At 45.7% G+C, this 17,471-nt stretch overlaps 1 protein-coding gene across 1 annotated transcript in view; it reads right to left on the bottom strand.

The window, feature by feature from the left end:
- Nucleotides 1-476: 476 nt before the first annotated feature.
- The window catches only part of CCDC91 (coiled-coil domain containing 91), a 77,587-nt gene continuing 60,592 nt past the window's right edge, over nucleotides 477-17,471 (bottom strand). The window contains exon 12 of the mRNA XM_054399748.1: nucleotides 477-599. Coding sequence (XP_054255723.1) covers nucleotides 477-599 — 123 coding nt within the window. The remainder of the gene's footprint in view (nucleotides 600-17,471) is intronic.

Below are 17,471 nucleotides of genomic sequence, written 5' to 3'. Positions count from 1 at the left end.
GTTACACATCACAAGCAGTGAGAAAGAACGAGCTCAACTGAGGCAATGCGCTTGGGCACACTCTTTGGAAGTCAAGATGGATTTGTAACTATAGACAGTTAAGTGCTTTACCCAGCTTAAAGATATCAAAACACGATGCCAAATTTGAACCAGACAGAACAGGGAACCATTCTGATCATTGCTGCTGCAGTTATCTAGAACGTCAGCCCTGGGCTACTAGAAAACACAACAAAAGAAAATTCATAAATAAACCCAAAGTTTTCCAGGGATTTTTTTTTTTTCCCCCTCTTCCATATCTCAAATCTGATAACAGCTGTAAGATAAATAAGGAACACCATCCACAAATACTTCTCTCAAGCATCATTTCGGATCAGTCTTGAAGCAACGACACAATCCCACAAGATCAGAAGATGTTTGCCAGTTGCTGGGTGGGGATTTGCAGCCTCACAAACCACGCGGCAGCAGTGGTACCGAGGTCAGTCTCTGCTTCCCTCTGCAGCGCTTGGCTCCTCCTTCAGCAAAACACTTAACTGCTTCTGAGCACAGGAGAGGAAAAGTTCCAAGCTGTGCAAATTTCTCTGGCGGACAACTTGGTCAAGCTGTTGAAATAATAATGATGATAATAATAACAACAACAATAAATAACAACAACTACTACAATACAACTACAGGCAACTACAATAATAACAACTACAACAACAGAAATAAAAATAAGAACTAACAACAACAATAGGGATAACAACAACCACCACCACAATAGTAATATAGATCAATTTTAAGAAAACCTGGAAATAAATGCCAGGGTTTGTCAGCAAAAATTCCACCACATTCAAAGACAAAAATTCCACAAGGAAATGCAACATCAAGGAAAGAACCCAAGTAACCTCAGTGTGTGCCACTTAGTTACAGCTCTTAATGAAGTATTTGAGTTTCTTGAAGATAAAATGCACATAAAGCTAAAAGGAACCTCCCCAAAGCTGTCCAGTCCTACACAAGAAAGCTGAAAAAGCCAACCAGGCTCTAACTGCCACACTGGGTAAAGCCTTACAGCATCCTTTCAGACTGGAGCTGCTGCTTTGAACTGAATGCTACAGACAGCTCCAGAGTCAAGAGCTCCAAGCCTAATGTTCATGTGAGTGGCAGCATATTTTATCAGCTCCCAGAGGACACATGGCAGTGTTTTCTGCCTACTTTGTTCATCCCAACATTTTATTGGAGTCCCCTGCTGCTAAACTGTGAACTACATGCTTGCAGTGAAGACAGAGGCCCTCTCTTCACCACCACAACAGATAAGCACTCAGTAACAGCAGTGTCATACAAACAGTTCATGAAAAGGTGCTTGAGATAACAACGTTAAGAAATGAAATGCATTGCAGAATTCCTTTGAATTTTCAGGTTCAAGTGTGAAACAAATAGTATCACAAGTAACAGGAGTCTTCAACCTGACACTGACATAGGTGAGACTGCAAGGGCCAAGGCTCAGGGGCCATAAGAGCTCTGCCACTCAAGAGAAAGGAAGCCACAGCACTTAGAGGAAGCCCAGCTCTGCACTTCCATCATGCACAAACCCACAAGCCATGCCTTGAACTCTGCAACACCAGCAAAATGCCAGTGTGAGGCCAGTCTGCCCTAGCAGAGCAGATCAACCAGTTCAGCATACTGCTGGCAGCCATCTCAGCAGGTTTGCTGATGACACCAAGCTGTGTGGTGCAGCAGACACACTGGAGGGAAGGGATGCCATCCAGAGAGACCTTGACAGGCTGAAGAGGTGAATCCTAAGCCAACCTCGTGAGGTTCAACAAGACCAAATGCAAGGTCCTGCAGCTGGGTTGGGGCAATCCCAAGCACTGATACAGGCTGGGCAGGGACTGGCTTGAGAGCAGCCCTGAAGAAAAGGACTTGGGGGTGCTGGGGGATGAGAAACTCAACATGAGCTAGCAGTGTGCACTTGCAGCTTGGAAAGCAAATCACATCCTGGGCTGCAGCAAGAGAAGCATAGCCAGCAGGTCGAGAGAGATGATTCTTCCCCTCTACTCCACTCTGGTGAGACCCCACCTGGAATACTGCATCCAGTTCTGGAGCCCCTGTTACAGGAAGGATCTGGATGTATTGGAGCATGCCCAGAGAAGGGCCATGAGGATGATCAGAGGGCTGGAGCTCCTCTTCTATGGAGACAGACTGAGAGAGTTGGGGCTGTTCAGTCTGGAGAAGAGAAGGCTCGAAGGAGATCTTCTTGTGGCCTTCCAGTATCTTGAGGGGGCAACAAGAAAGCTGGGGAGGGACTTCTCCAGACTGAGTAGCCCCAACTCTCTCAGTCTGGGATCTTGCCCCTTCCTCTTGTCTACCCCAGAATCTGGGGAAGCTTGCAGATGTTTTTGTGCTTGTGAGCCACATGTCTCTTGGGAACGGGCAGACATAGTGCAATTCAGAGAGTATCATCTGTTATGTCTTAAGAAAACATGGGAAACCTCTTTCTCTAAACATATGATGTCATTAAATTCTGCTGCCTCTGGGATAGATGTATCAGCTGGAGGAGCTTAGCATGAAACTGATTGCCAATGCTTTCCTTTGCTTGCACACTATATCATGTAATCTACTGCATAGCTCTTCATTGAGCTTTGAGTGAGGCCTTTGGCTAAACCCTCCCTTTCCTTCTCTTGCAGCCTCTCCTAGCAGATTCTGCTCTGAGGAGATCAAAGCAGCTCACCAGATGTGTGTGTTCTGGTATGGCTACTTTTAACTTTCTTTACCAGGACAGCAATCTCAAACTCCACATGGCTGACTTTATTTCACCAAATACAAATGCTTCATGTGTGCAGCCATTGGCTGCAAACATCGTTTCTCCAGGCTTGAGAACGGTTTAAAGGTTTCAAATGAATCAAGTACACATTTGAGGAGTCTTTGTTGAACTCCAGTGGTTAGTTGGTAGTCTCCCCTTGTGCATAAGAAAACTTTATTGCCTGTTAACAGTTTATGTAACCTCAACAGCATGATTATGGAGAATGCTGCTGCCCCTCGTTTGCTCAGCTTCTGTGCAAGCTTTGCCTTCAGCAGTACTTTTAGAGCTCTCCCATGCAACAGCAGGTGACAAAACACTGTGAAAGGGTTTGGGATCTCCACACAGCACCAAATGAGAAGCAGCAAAACAATGCTGCCTTTAAAAATGGTACATTTGAACCTAGGAGGAAGGAGAACACTGCTGCATCAAGAGAAGCATAGCCAGCAGGCTGAGGGAGGTGATTCTCCCCGGCTCTGGTGAGACCCCACCCGGAGTACCACATCCACTTCTCGAGCCCCTATTAAAAGAAGGATCTGGAGGTGCTGGAACATGTCCAGAGACAGGCCACGAGGATGATCAGAGGGATGGAGTACCTCTCCTCTGAAGGCAGATTGAGAGAATTGGGGCTGTTCAGTCTGGAGAAGAGAAGGCTCCCAGGAGACCTCATTGTGGCCTTCCAGGATCTGAAGAAGGCTCTAAGAAGGCTGGGGAGGAACTTTTTAGGGTGTCAGGTAATGACAGTACTAGGAGGAATGGAGCAAAACTAGAAATGGGTAGATTCAGATTGAATGTTAGGAAGAAATTCTTCCCCAGGAGGGTGGTGAGAGACTGGAACAGGTTGCCCAGGGAGGTGGTAGAAGCCTCATCCCTGGAGGTTTTTGCAGCCAGGGTGGATGTGGCTGTGAGCAACCTGCTGTAGTGTGAGGTGTCCCTGCCCATGGCAGGGGGGTTGGAACTGGATGATCCTTGAGGTCCCTTCCAACACTGACAATTCTATGATTAGTGGAGAAACTGTACAACAGAAGCAAAGGCACTGAAGCTTCGTTAGGCAATCCCTTGGTTAATGAAGCGCTGGCGAGGGGCAGTGCGTGGCTGTGCTGCTGCCTGGGGGAACAGACCATGAGATGGGAAAAGATGGAAGGAATTTCAAATCTTATTCTTCTCCACAGCCTTCCCTCTGTATTTAAAGGTCCTGTTCACTCCAGGGAGTGATCTCATTATTTAAATAAACATCAGTGGACATCTAGGAAGTCGAAAGCCAATACAGCTGCTGTGCAAGTGCAGGGGGTGTGACTAACGTGTGTGGGATGGGGCACGCACACAGCCCCAGCTGCTCCAGCTCCACAGACACTGCAACCTGCATGGTGGGGGACCAGCTCTGCCACCACAGGGCAGGCTCCTGGACCACCCCACCCCTGCTGCAATGCTGCCCAGGGCTCCTCTTCCACCACAGGACATCCCAGCAGCTCAAAGGCCCCAGTTGCTTACACTGTGTCCTACTGGCACAGCTTTCACGAGCTTCACCTTTTAAGTTCCTGAATTTATTTAAGTAACTCAACAGAATCCTTATCAACCTGTACACAATTTATTTATGAAATTTTTAATAAGAACCAGGGGTATTTGTATGGAACTTACTGAGCAGCTAGCTACACAAGACTAGGAAAAGCAGTTTCTGAACACCACAGGGTCTGCACCACTCCTGACGCTCCCACCGAGCGTCACCGAGGGACATTTCTTTCCAAAAAGGAGCTGATCCTTGCAGGATATTCTAACAGGTTCACTGCTGGGTTTTCCCTTCTGCCTAAATGTTCAGTCCACTTCAGAGGTCTCAGTGTGATTCCATCATCCTTCAGGCCAAAGACAACTGCATGAGACTCCCTGTGGGGTCGCATCCCTAGTCCATGCCTTTGAGCCACACAAGCCATGCCTGGAAGGGAGGTGTCTGCCTCAGCAGAACTCAGATGAATCATAAGGAAGATTCATCAAAACACATGGTAAGGCCAACTCCCCTATTTACCTTTGCAAATCAAAGTTCAGCAGAAGGGTGAAAACAGCAAAAGAAAAAGACACACTTGGATGTAAGAGCTACTGTGCAGAATGAGGCCCTCAGGGCACTGCTTTCAGCCCAGTCTGCTCCATTTCCCTTTGTCACTCCACTTTCCCCTGCATCACTTCACAAAGCCATAGCTCAAACCAAAGTTCAGAACCATTCATAGCTCTGCATTTTCTTAGCTTTTACCACACAGCTCCAACTTCCTGTAAAACGGAATGGAAGGCTGCAGGGCTGATGCCCAAGGCAGAGAATCTTTTCTGACACACACAAATGAGCATGCACATCCTCCACGTTTCCTCCTTGGAGCATCTACCTGCAAACAGGTATTTTCATGGCATATGTGCTTAGGTTCCTCTGTTGAGTATTTTCCAACCTGTTAAGCATTTAGATTGCTAGAAGAGAAATCCAGTCACAACTCGGTAACTCACTACGACATGCCAGAATTATACTTCCCATCACTAGCAACTAATAAAACATCTCATGGAAAATGTAATTTTAGGTTTAGCACTGAAGATGTAAGGATGATATACTGGTCTCACCACAGTAAAGATACATTTTGTTATTAATCTCACTGTGGCCTGAAGCTCACCCAGAAAAGAGAAGAAAGCAAAATTCATGTGGCCTGTGGCTCTTGCTCGTCCCCTTTTGTATAAGCACTAAGATGTTTAAAAGCCTGTTTTCCAGAACCATTTCTCAGCTGATCAAGAGGGACAGGGATCTACTCAAGACAGTCCAATGGAGGGCTACGAGGATGATGAAGAGACTGGAGCACTGCCCTATGAGGAGAGCCCTGGGGCTGCTTAGTCTGGAGAAGACTGAGAGGAGATTTAAAAAATGTTGATAAATATCTGAGAGCAGGAGGTCAAGAGGGAGGGTACAGGCTCTGCTCACTTGCACCCTGGGATAGGACAAGGGGCAATAGATAGAAACTACAGCACAGGAGGTTCCACCTCAACATGAGGAGGAACTTCTTCCCTGTGAGGGTCACAGAGCACTGGAACAGGCTGCTCAGGGAGGTTGTGGAGTCTCCTTCTCTGGAGACTTCCAAGACCCATCTGGATGTGTTCCTGTGTGACCTGTGCTGGATTCTATGGTCCTGCTCTGGCAGGGGAGTTGGACTTGATGATCTTCAGAGGTCCATTCCAACCCCTAATATCCTGTGACCCTATGTTCCCATTCCAAATACATTTGTAGCTCTAGAAAATGACAGCTACACTTCCACAAATCTGTATTTAACAATTTACCTGCACTTCAAATGATTAACTTGAATGATTCAAAATGCAGTTCAGCTCAGCAGTCTGGCTCTGTAACACTAATACAAGTAAAAGCTGCAGTCCTCTTTTCATCATGAGATTCAACAAATACAATGACCAGAGATGAAAAGAAAGATGTTGAGTACAAAGTTTTTGAATTTGCTTCTCTTACTGGTGTTTTTCATAGTTGACCACACACAGGTACACTGTCAAATAAAGAAAAATGGATCATGCCAGCTAAGCTCAGAAGTTCAGCTATGTGATTGTATTTTCTAGTAGAACTATGTGCTCAGAACTCTCAGTGCACCAACCTGAACTTCTCACCACTGATTCAACAGAAGGCTTACAAAAATGCCTGGCATACTGGATAGACCATATAAAAATATTACCTTGAGGAACCTGCAAATCTGAGAGCTGGATGAGGAAACAATGAACAGGATCACAATGAACTCTCGTTTCTGTAATCGATGAGAGGGATGAGAGGGAAAAGAGATCCATATGGCACATGTGTAGCAGAGCTTATTTCAGAGTTAATCACAGGACAGGACATTCTTGGCTGTCCACCTGTGAGTCTCACATTGCTAACACTGAGTCCATAAATCCACAGCTCTGCCTGGCTATATGTCAGTATCTGATATGCATTAGAAAGCCATAAGAGCTCAAGACTGACCCTCTAGGAAGAGTGATGCTTAATAAATTATGTTGTCATGTGAAAATGTTTCTTTCTCCTTAAATAAATAATGCTGCAACTCCGAAACCTTAAGGAGTTTACAGTCTGATCAGTGAAGCCATCAAAATGATACCACATGTTGGACACATCTTCAAAACAGGTTTGCCTGGTTTGATGAAGGTGGTGGGAAAACACCCTGTCAGCTCTCTCAGTGTCTCCACTGTCTCCCAGCTGGACATAGGCATGTAAGAAAATACCAACCTACCTTCATACAAAAAGAGAAGGAGATGTGCTTTCACTCAAGGAAGCCAGACTGATTGGATAAAGGAACTAAAAATGGTTGCAGCACCTGCTCAGACTACTGTAGAGAGTGAGAAATGGGCATCATCTAACCACCCTCCCGACCCCCCCAACAATAACTACAATATCTATGTGCAGGAACACACCAGCAAGCTGTGGGGTGACCTACCTGCTTCACACAGCAGCAACACAGGGTTCCTTGACCACTTGTTTTGTAGACTACAGCCACACATGAACCCTGGAGTTACCATAACTGCTTGAGTGCTGCAGTAAGCAGATTCAAAACACAGAGCTGCTGGAGTGAGGCCACAGGAGGGCTGCAAAGGTGATCTGGAGTCTTGACAGAGGGCAGAAGCCTTTCTTGCTACACAGATAGCTACACACCTGCATCAAGCCTCACTAAAAAGAAAACAAGCAGCCAAGGCATGAACAAGAACAGTGTTTTCAACATCTGGGAAAAAGTTTTCTACACTGTCAGGGTGTAAGTGTGTGACATACAAATAATGACTGCATCCTGAGTGTTTGCAGTGGATACAAACCACCCTAAAAGCTGCCTGACTGGGCAACCACAGGTTACATCTTCCTGAAGTTAAGTGCTGTTCCACTGCCAGGAGTGCTTTACTCTCTGCTGCTTCACATTTGGTAACAGAACATTTGATATTCACCCAGAGGTATTTATTAAACCATCCCCAGATTTTATACAATCACAGAATTGTTAGGGTTGGAAAGGACTTCAAAGATCATCTAGTTCCAACCCCCCTGCCATGGGCAGGGACATAAGGTCTACATCTGATGTCACTCTTCATTAATAGGAGGCTCACCAGAGGCACGATTTTCTTGTCTCTAAGAACAACTATAACAGGTGGTTAATAACATACCTCACAGAGCTTCACTGGTTTAGATTGGGAGGTGAAAACCAGTGGTAGCCACAAGGTGAAATGACAGGTAAGAGGAGGAGTCAGATTGCAGCTATTCTACACAGGCACCAAGAAGACTGGAGTTACATCAGGACTGGCTGGAGGTTTCAGCTGCTATCTCTAAAGCAAAGCATCCCCTAACAACACTGAAGTCTGGTACATGAGAAGAAATCCACTTCTCAGTGTGAGGAACAGGGAAGAGCCATGCTTTCAGTTTTCATTTCAAACAAACTTTAGTTATGAGATTTGACAGGATGGTCTTGAAGGTAGAGCAAAGATGTTCCCACAAGATCTTTCTAAAATGACCACTGTAGATGAAAGCTGATGGATTCACACAAACAAATTCAAACAAGAAACCCAGCCTGCAGTGAAACTGTGATAAGTTTAGTGTTGAGGTAGTGGTCAGCATATCGATGCATTAAGGTTCAGAGAAGAGCAAATTAATGTTCTCCTCTTCAGACAGGCATTTTTGAGACCACACTGACTACTGGAGTGCTCCAGCACTGAGAGGACTGTAGCTGATACTGGAAACCTCAGTTTAGCATAGGAAGGCAAACCACTGCAGCAAAATTCAGAGCAGCTGCTGTCGAAGCACTTCATGAAGCTGCAGCTGCAACAATGTCACCAATGGCAAGGCCTCCTTGTTTCAAAACCGGCACGGACTGAGTACCCATGGCTTGCAGCAGGTCAGCACAACACCACAAGCAGAAGATTCTAAAGGAGGAGGGGACAAATCACCAACAAAACTTAATGATCTGCAGGCTTGCACAACTCCAAGTTACTTCTTCAACTGCCAGCCAGCAGTGCCTGCTGAGCAGCACAAGCACAGTGGATGCCCCAGAGCAGCTTCCTTGGGTTAATAGCTGTTATGCTGCTGCTTCTCCAAGGGCAGGGTTGTGCTAAGGCTCTGGAGCGAAATAACAACAGCAAGGATGTACAGCCACAGGCACCATCCCTGTACCCTTCCCAAGAAACCTGCCCACATCTGCACTGCCTGCACAGGTCCTTCTTGCCTTTAGCTTGACCAGCAGGTCCTGGCTCAGCCATGCTTGGCCTCTTCCCTTCCTTACTTGGTTTCCTACCCCTGAGGATCAAGAGCTCTTGCACCCTACGGAAAGCTTCCTTAAAGATCTGTCAGCTCTGCTCTGCACCCTTCTCCCTGAGGACCACTTCCCAGGGGGTCCCACTGACTAACTCCTGAAGAGCTGGAAGTTTGCTTTCCTAAAATTCTGCTCCTTAGATGACTCACATCCCTTAGGACTGAGAACTCCACCAGTGTGTGAGCACTGCAGCCCACGCTGTCTCCAATCTTGACATCCCTAGTGAGGTGGCCTGCACTGGAACACAAAGCAAACAGGAAACCATGCAGTGTTGATTCACCTATCAAATGCTACCAGTGCTGCAGGTAAAAGAAGTGGATTCCTTGGCATGTTTCTCTAGGTTCACAGACAACTTGATTAAGCCTCAGGCTTTGATCCCACTGCAGGAAATCATCATAGGAAAGAGTCACCAAAACACACAGGAAGGCCAACTTTCCCTTTTACCTTTTAAAATCAAAGTTCAGCAGAAGGGTGACAATAGGAAAAGAAAGAGAAACCTGTAAACTAGATCAAAGCAGTTGCAAGGTTTAGGATAAAAGTAACTTAGACAATAGCTACATGTAACCAGTTCCAAAATGTTTCCAACAACTCCCCAGCTAAAAACCCCAACAAACAAAAGCAGGCAAATGAAAGCTGCTGAGGTTCAAGTATCTCCACATAAAAGAGCTCAAGTGTAAGTGAGAAGCAGTACAAAAATCCCAAACAAACACTGAACTCTGAATATCCCTCAGCTGTAGCCAAATGTATTTAGGAACAGAACAAAACATCCTTAAGCACAAAGCTACAGACCCCTTTCATTTTGCGCTGAACGACAGAAAAAATACATTCCCTCTCAGAACTGTACAGCCAGGAGAATCTGCTAAGTGATGGGACTTGGTGGTGTCCCTGCAATTGCTGCAGACTTGCCCTGCTCTGGTGCTCTGGCAGAGAAATTCTACATCCCCACAGATGTTGTGATTCAGCCCCACGTGAGTTCAGGATCCTTTTGTCACAAATCCAGAGCCCACAAGAGTGTCCTTGTATAGCATGGAAACACAACGGACTATAAAGGGCCTTCTGCACTCTGTCTTGTCTCTCTGGGCCTCCAGTCTATTGTAACTAAAGTGCTACCACAGAATGCAGAGTCCTTGACCCAGCTTCTGATCCTTGCACTGAGAACTTCTGAGAACATCAAAGTGCAAAAATTGCCTCTCCTTCTTGCAAGCTGGCAGCCTGGCAGGTGCATGGCAATGTGCCTGCACTAAGCACAGCCATCAGCAGCTCTCTAAGGCTCTTTTTTGTACTCAGCTCTGGTGTTTGTCCTAAGCTCTGGTGAGGCCACACCTGGAGTATGGTCTCCAGTTTTGGGCACCTCAATGCAGGTGCTGCAGTGAGTGAGGAGGAGGGCAACGAAGCTGGGGAAAGGTCTGGAGAATAAATCACATGAAGAGCAACTGAAGGAGCTGGGGCTGTTCAGTTTGAAAAAGAGGAGGCTGAGGGGAGACCTCATGGCTCTCTACAACTACCTGAAAGGACATTGTGGAGAGGCTGGTGCTGGTCTCTTCTCACAAGTAATTAGTGATGGAACAAGAGGGAATGGCCTCAAGCTGTGACTGGGGAGGTTTAGACTGGACATTGGGAAATATTTTTTCCCATCAAGAGTGGTCAGGCATTGGAATGTGATGCCCAGGGAGGTGGTTGAGTCACCAACCCTGGATGTGTTTAAAGGTGGTTTGGATATGGTGCTTGGGGCTATGGTTTAGGGGTGACCCTTGTAGAGTAGGGTTCTGAGTTGGACTTGGTGATCTTGAGGGTCTTTTCCAACCTGAATGTTTCTGTGATTCTTTAGGATCCTCTTGGTGCCAGCCAGGGGGCCTGTGACTATGAAAATAAAATTGCAGGTGATTTGCTTAGCTTGAATGAATCCAAACTGATCACACTCAACTGATTAAAATCTGTACCTAGTAGCAAGTAGGTCACACTAACTTAAAAGACAATGCGTAACTTCTGCTGTGTTACCAACCAATTACACGTTTTCAAAAATACTGAGTTAAGAAATGTCAGGGAAATGCAAAGAACTGGGACACAACCCTGGTTACAAGCATACAGATTAATGCGAAGGAGAAAAGATAGCAAACGAATGAAGGTTTTCTTTAATAGGAATGACAAAATCTTCACCAAGTCCTCCTCCTTAAATTATTCAGTCTAATGGAATATGAAATGTCTAACCTTCAACATTCACTCTAACTTTCTTACCATGACGGTAAAATAAGGGTAACCATCATCATTCATACCCCAGGATCCAGGGGGTTCTATGGTTTGGTTTAGTTTATGTTGTTTGGTGTGGTTTTTGTTCACAGGATCACAGGATGTCAGGGGTTGGAAGGCACCCAAATAGATCATTGAGTCCAACCCCCCTGCCAGAGCAGGACCATAGAATCCAGCACAGGTCACACAGGAACACATCCAGATGGGGCTTGAAAGTCTCCAGAGAAGGAGACTCCACAACCTCTCTGGGGAGCCTGTTCCAGTGCTCTGTGACCCCCACAGTAAAGAAGTTCTCCCTTGTGTTGAGGTGCAACCTTCTGTGCTGCAGCTTACACCCATTGCTCCTTGTCCTATCACAGGAAGCAAGTGACAAGAGCCTATCCCCTCCCTCCTGACACCTAGCCCTCAGATATTAATAAACATTTATTAAATCCCCTCTAAATTCTTGTTGGTTTTTTGTTTGTTTAGGTGGTTTTGTTTGTTTGTTTGGGGGTAGGGGGAGTTTAAACTGTTTTTCTTAGTCAGTCTAAAGTTCTCATGAAATTGCCTATGGACAAGAGTCCAGAGCTGCATTCAAAGAATCACAGAATGTTAGGGGCTGGAAGGGACCTTGAGAGATCATCTAGTCCTTCAAGATGAGTAGCTGCACAAAGAAAAATAAGAACACTTTTTTTTCTTCTACTTGACCTCAGAAGACATTTTGAGAAAGCTGGACAGAAGGCAAAATAATGAATCCCAAACAAAGCTGGGGAGAGGTCTGGAGCACAGCCCTGTGAGGAGAGGCTGAGGGAGCTGGGGGTGTTTAGCCTGGAGAAGAGGAGGCTCAGGGGAGACCTTATTGCTCTCTACAACTACCTTGAGGGAGGTTGCAGCCTCTTCTCCCAGGCAACCAGCAACAGAACAAGAGGTCACAGTCTCAAGCTCCACCAGGGGGAAGTTCAGGTCTTGCTGTGATGCGAGAGACGGGACGCGGCCTGATGCAAGCCAAGTGTCGATTTATTGTACAAAGCTTTTTCTTTATATAGGTTAACATAATATCAGAAGGCAGCTTGTAATTGGTCATTAGTATGTCCATACTACAGTTGTAAATTCATGATTGGCTACAAAGTATCACACAAACGCATATATTTTTTCCAAGGCTTAAGCATACGTCAGGCAAGAGATAAAGGGATTCCATAATTCTGTCCTAAGTTTTGCTTTGTTCTTGTTATCAGGTCCCTGCATAACTCCCTTAGGTCACAGTGGCCTCTAGGGAGCCAACCTGTCTGTGTTTTCCTTCTGGCTGCACTCTGTTCCCAGGGTTTGCCACCCATCAAGGCTAAAGCATCTCTTTCTATCAGTAAGACAGTGTCTGGGGTTCTGGTCCCTAAATCAATTCCTTCAAGGTCTGATCTTAGAAAGAAGATCTCTCTCCTGGAAAGAGAGATTGGCCATTGGAATGGGCTGTCCAGGGAGGGGGTGGGGTCAATGCCCCTGGAGGTGTTTAAGAAAAGCCTGGATGAGGCACTTAGTGCCACGGTCTAGTTGATTAGTTAGGGTTGGGTGATCAGTTGGACTTGATGATCCTGGAGGTCTCTTCCAGTCTGGTTGATTCTGTGATTCTGTATCACACATGGTGCACTGCTGCAATGCCATATTCAGAGAGGAGACAAAGCACAGCCAGGTGCATCAACTCACCTCACACTACAGCAGTACACAAATCTCTTACTTAATCTTTTGGTCTTCTTTGAGTTAGGTAAAGGAGCAGCATGAAACTGCTCCTAAAAAGCCTCGATGTGAATGCTTCTTTAACCCTATTAAAGTGACAAAACAGGGCCAGACAAAGAAGCAGCAAGCTGAGATAAGGAACTCTCCCTGACCCTATCACTGCTGCCTCTCTTGGCACTGACCTGCTGGCCACAAGTTCATTCTAGGCATGGCAGGGATGTTCTGACATCAGGCTGGCTCAGGGCATCAATATGCAGACCCCTTTATCACAGAATCACAGGATCTTAGGGGCTGGAAGGGACCTTGAAAGATCAGCCAGTCCAACCCCCTGCCAAAGCAGGATCACCTTTACCAGGTCACACTGGAACTCATCCAGGTGGGTCTTGAATATCTCCAGAGAGGTATTACATACATATAGCTCAGGAGGTGTGTTCTGCAGTAACATTGAGTTACACATTGGTGACTTCAAGCTGAGCTATTCAGAGAGTTGGTGCAGAAACAGGAGATAGGATTAAATGTTAAGTGTGACTCTGTGGCATCACACTGAATTTTCTGTTCCCCAAACATGACACTGATTTCACCCCAAAATGGGGCAGGGCTATGGCCTGGCATTCAAAGTTAGGAGAACGAGGTGGGGGGGTGAGTTATAAAAAGCAGTCAAGGTGATCCCACGTTTTAAAAACTGGGAAGCTGGTCTGTTAAAATGTGTTGGTGGTAACATTTAGGGTTTGGACTCTCATTACTGTGGCCCCAGGGAAAATATAAACACTCTTTCTGAAATTAAATCTGGAGTTTGCCCACCGCAGTCTTGTTTTCAGCTTCAGCTGCTGGCACTTCAGCCTGCAATTGAGGCCTTGCATCAAATGCCAAGGCAAACACTCAGGAACAAGAATGGTAATGACACCCTATTTTGTTCTAAGTCATATTAAAATATAGCAAGTATTAAAAAAAAAAAATACAGAGTCAAATCAGTTAGCTGAGATTAATAACCCAAAAGAAACTAATTTTCCTACCTGCTCCCACTTACACTTGTCCTCAAATAACCAACCTGCAGAGGAAGGCTGTGCCTGATGTTCAGGATCAGGCATCCTTGCAACACAACACAAACAAAAACTCATCAGACTCATTCTCTTAGGCTCTTCCTTTACCTCAGCTGCTCCTCTTTGCACCTGCTCCAGCCCCTCAATGTCTTTCTTGTATAGAGGTGCCCAAACCTGAACCCAGCACTCAGGGGTGGCCTCACCAGTGCTGAGTACAGGGGAACAATCCCTGCCCTGCTCCTGGTGGTCACCCCATTCCTGATCCAAGCCAGAATGCCACTGTCTTCCTGTGCCACCTGGGCACACTGCTGGCTCATATTCACTGCTTGTCCATTAAACACCCAGGTCCTTTCTGCTGGACAGCTCTCCATGAACCACATCAGAACCTCTTGGAACTACGAAGTCAATGCAAAGCACACAGACAATACGTGCACAGCCCAGCTGGTGAAGTCACCATCTTCACCAGGGCAGTAGTTTTGGTAACAGCTGTTTGCAGTTCATCAGTCAGTATCTAGAAGCCTTTCCAAGCAGGCAGTCTCAGGTTCACATGCACCACACCACTGAAAGGTAGGCCAAGGGCTCTCTTCCTTCACTTCCCTTCAGCACCATGCCAGGCAGTGCACAAACACAGACTTTCTGAGAACCAGTGAGGAACTGTGAAGGTTTAGTTAAGAGTGAAAAAGAAGACAAGACTGCATGGGCACAGTGGAGAAGCTTAGGCAAATTAATTTCTAATCCAGCTGTGGCTGTCAGCCTGAGAACCTGAGCTCTCACAGTGCAATTATCACAGACTTAAAGCTACACCAGGATTCAAGTTTCAAGAGGGTTGACTTGAGATCTACTCATGTTGCAGCACGAGCTGCAAACAGCTCCTGTCAACAGCTGCACAGAAGCATGGGGAGGAAGCAAGGGTGCAGTTAATGAGAGGTTAGGAATTCTCAGCCAAACAAAGCTGAGAGATGTTACCTACACAACAAAGGGCTGGAAAGCCACCAGTGGAATGACTTCAGGAAAGACAAAGCATAGAAAAGCAGTAGCTGGACTCTGCAACTCTGAGTTGGACAGAAAGCCAAAGTGCTATAAAGATTGCTTTAACTGCAACGTGCCACAAGCATGGTAACAAGCCTGAAGGCTGATGTACAGCTAAGATGAGCATGGCTGCAGCCTTGTGGCATTTACTCAGTGGCACAAAGACCAACTACATGCACAGACAAATCTTTCTGAGGAGGTAATGCCACCTTTGAAAGTAGGAAATTAATAATCATTAGCAGAAATAGCAAGGAAAACCATAGATGTGTACCTGTCTGATAGCAGGGGCAGAAAAGTCCTTGTTATTTTCTACTAAAGGGATGTTTGGAGGTGTTTTCTGTAAACAATATTGGTTTTAAAGGACTTTTTACAACACAGCCAGTTTCATGTACCAGACAGGCTTCTTACCTCTCTGCTGTGCTGATCTTCCCCATTAGTGTGATCTAATTCACACTATAAAAGGGTCCTTCTGAAGCCTGTAAGAACCGTGTGCTCACTAAGGTAAAGAACTCAAATACGACTTCAACTGCAGCACTAAGACAGGTAAAGGGAGAGCCTTTGGTCTGATTTGTTTAAGAAAAACTTCACTGAGCATTTTCTGTGGTTTTGATGGATGAGCAACAGAGCAAGTCCACACCTACCTGTGGTGGGTTGAAATTATTTAGACCTTATTTTCCCTTTTACATCCAATGGTAATTAATTTACATTCTACCACATTCTGCTCAATCTGTGGAAAATTTACCTAGGCACAGCCTACAACTGCCACACTACCTTACAGCACCAGCCTTTAGGATTGAACTATGGACAGTTCCTCAGACAGTTTGAACAACCCAAACAGATTTGCTGCCTCTCCTTAACAGGGTGAATAAATGTAACTAGAGTGAACATTTATCCTGAACTTCAAGCATCCTTTCAGTCTTTACCTTGAATAACGGAGTGCAAGATTGGTACAGATGCTTTCAAGATAGACTGTGTAGGCTTTGCAGCTGACCCATAAAATCAAAGGTGAGAAAACCCCAATGTTCTAGAAATGCCTTCATGCCAAATCAAATCTGTCTGGCTGTGTGCAATTATGGAATGTAACACATGGGACTTCAACAAACTGAGATGGGATTTCATATCACAACCAACCTCAAGAAGAAGACTACTCAAAAGGCCAGAAGAAAGGTCCAGTTGTTTCTTCAGCCAGAATAAACACAGAAAATACACCCCCCAGATTTATACACTAATAAAAATAATCCTGCTACACAGGACTGGGCACAGAGGAAATTAGCAGTGTTCATCTCATTTATGAAGAGATAACTCCTGCTGCTTCAGGTGTAAGTTGATCACTGCTTTTCCTGCCCTAAACAGCATTGTGACTCCAATTGGTCTGTGCAGAGAACAGAAGGCACAACTCCCTCTCCAAATGTTAAATACCTGTTTCTAGAAGAATCCCACTGAAACTGGGAAAATGCAGGGCTTGGCACTTTTAGGGACAGCCCCTCTAGAAATGGGTGTTACCAGGGCAAACTCCAGTGTTCTCCAAATATTCCAAGCATATTTTTTTTCAAGGAAGGGCACGCCTATTTCCACTTCCAGTTTCATGTAAATAGCTCAGTGGACTGTCCTAGGCCATACCACGACTCCACAGAGGTGACCCCCCAGGCATCTCACAGGTTAGACAAAACTGCACACCAAGCACCTTGTCAGGGAGGTAGGACAAGAGCCTGAAATTCATGTTTCCAAAAGCAATGGTGTGATTAGCAAACCAAAGCAGTAATCCACCTGTGAAATGTGACAGCTTTTTCTTCACTTTATGGTAAGACAGACCATGGCTTATGTTAGCTTGCCAGGGATTCTTAAACGTAAAGGAAATACTATGGCTGAAATAGGTCCTTAGGGGGAAAATATATATATATATATATATAGAGACTTTTTGTCATGACTTGAGTTGAAGCTGCTGCTGATATTCAACAGCAGGCTGCTGTCATGCCAGCTTCACCATGGAAGTGCTGGCTGGAGCAAAACATCACGGGGCTTGAAGTTCAGATTGGAACATGAGAGGCTTCCTGTTCTAGTTACTTCTTCAGCTTTCTGGTTTTGGGGTGTTGGGCTTTACAGCTGGGCTGGTTGTGAGCTTGAGGCTCATTTTATGGCTGGCTTCTGCTGCTGCTGCTTTTGCTGTGCTAAGGTACTGCACACTGCATCATCTCATCCAAATCCTTATCTCAGCCCAGGAGGGTTTTGTGTGTTGCTTTCCCTCCTGATCTTTGTGTGGGAGGCTGGCTTGCGAGAGCTGTCTGAAACCAGGCCAGTATTAAACTCCAAGGATATCTCCTTTGGATGCTTCCAATCCTGAAGTGTGTGCTTCCATGTTGGTAAATGTTAGTCAGA

The sequence above is a fragment of the Indicator indicator genome, chromosome 3 (assembly GCF_027791375.1).
Source record: "Indicator indicator isolate 239-I01 chromosome 3, UM_Iind_1.1, whole genome shotgun sequence".
NCBI lineage: Eukaryota > Metazoa > Chordata > Aves > Piciformes > Indicatoridae > Indicator > Indicator indicator.
Note: the sequence above shows the minus strand (reverse complement) of the source record. Positions and strands in the feature narration are given on the sequence as shown.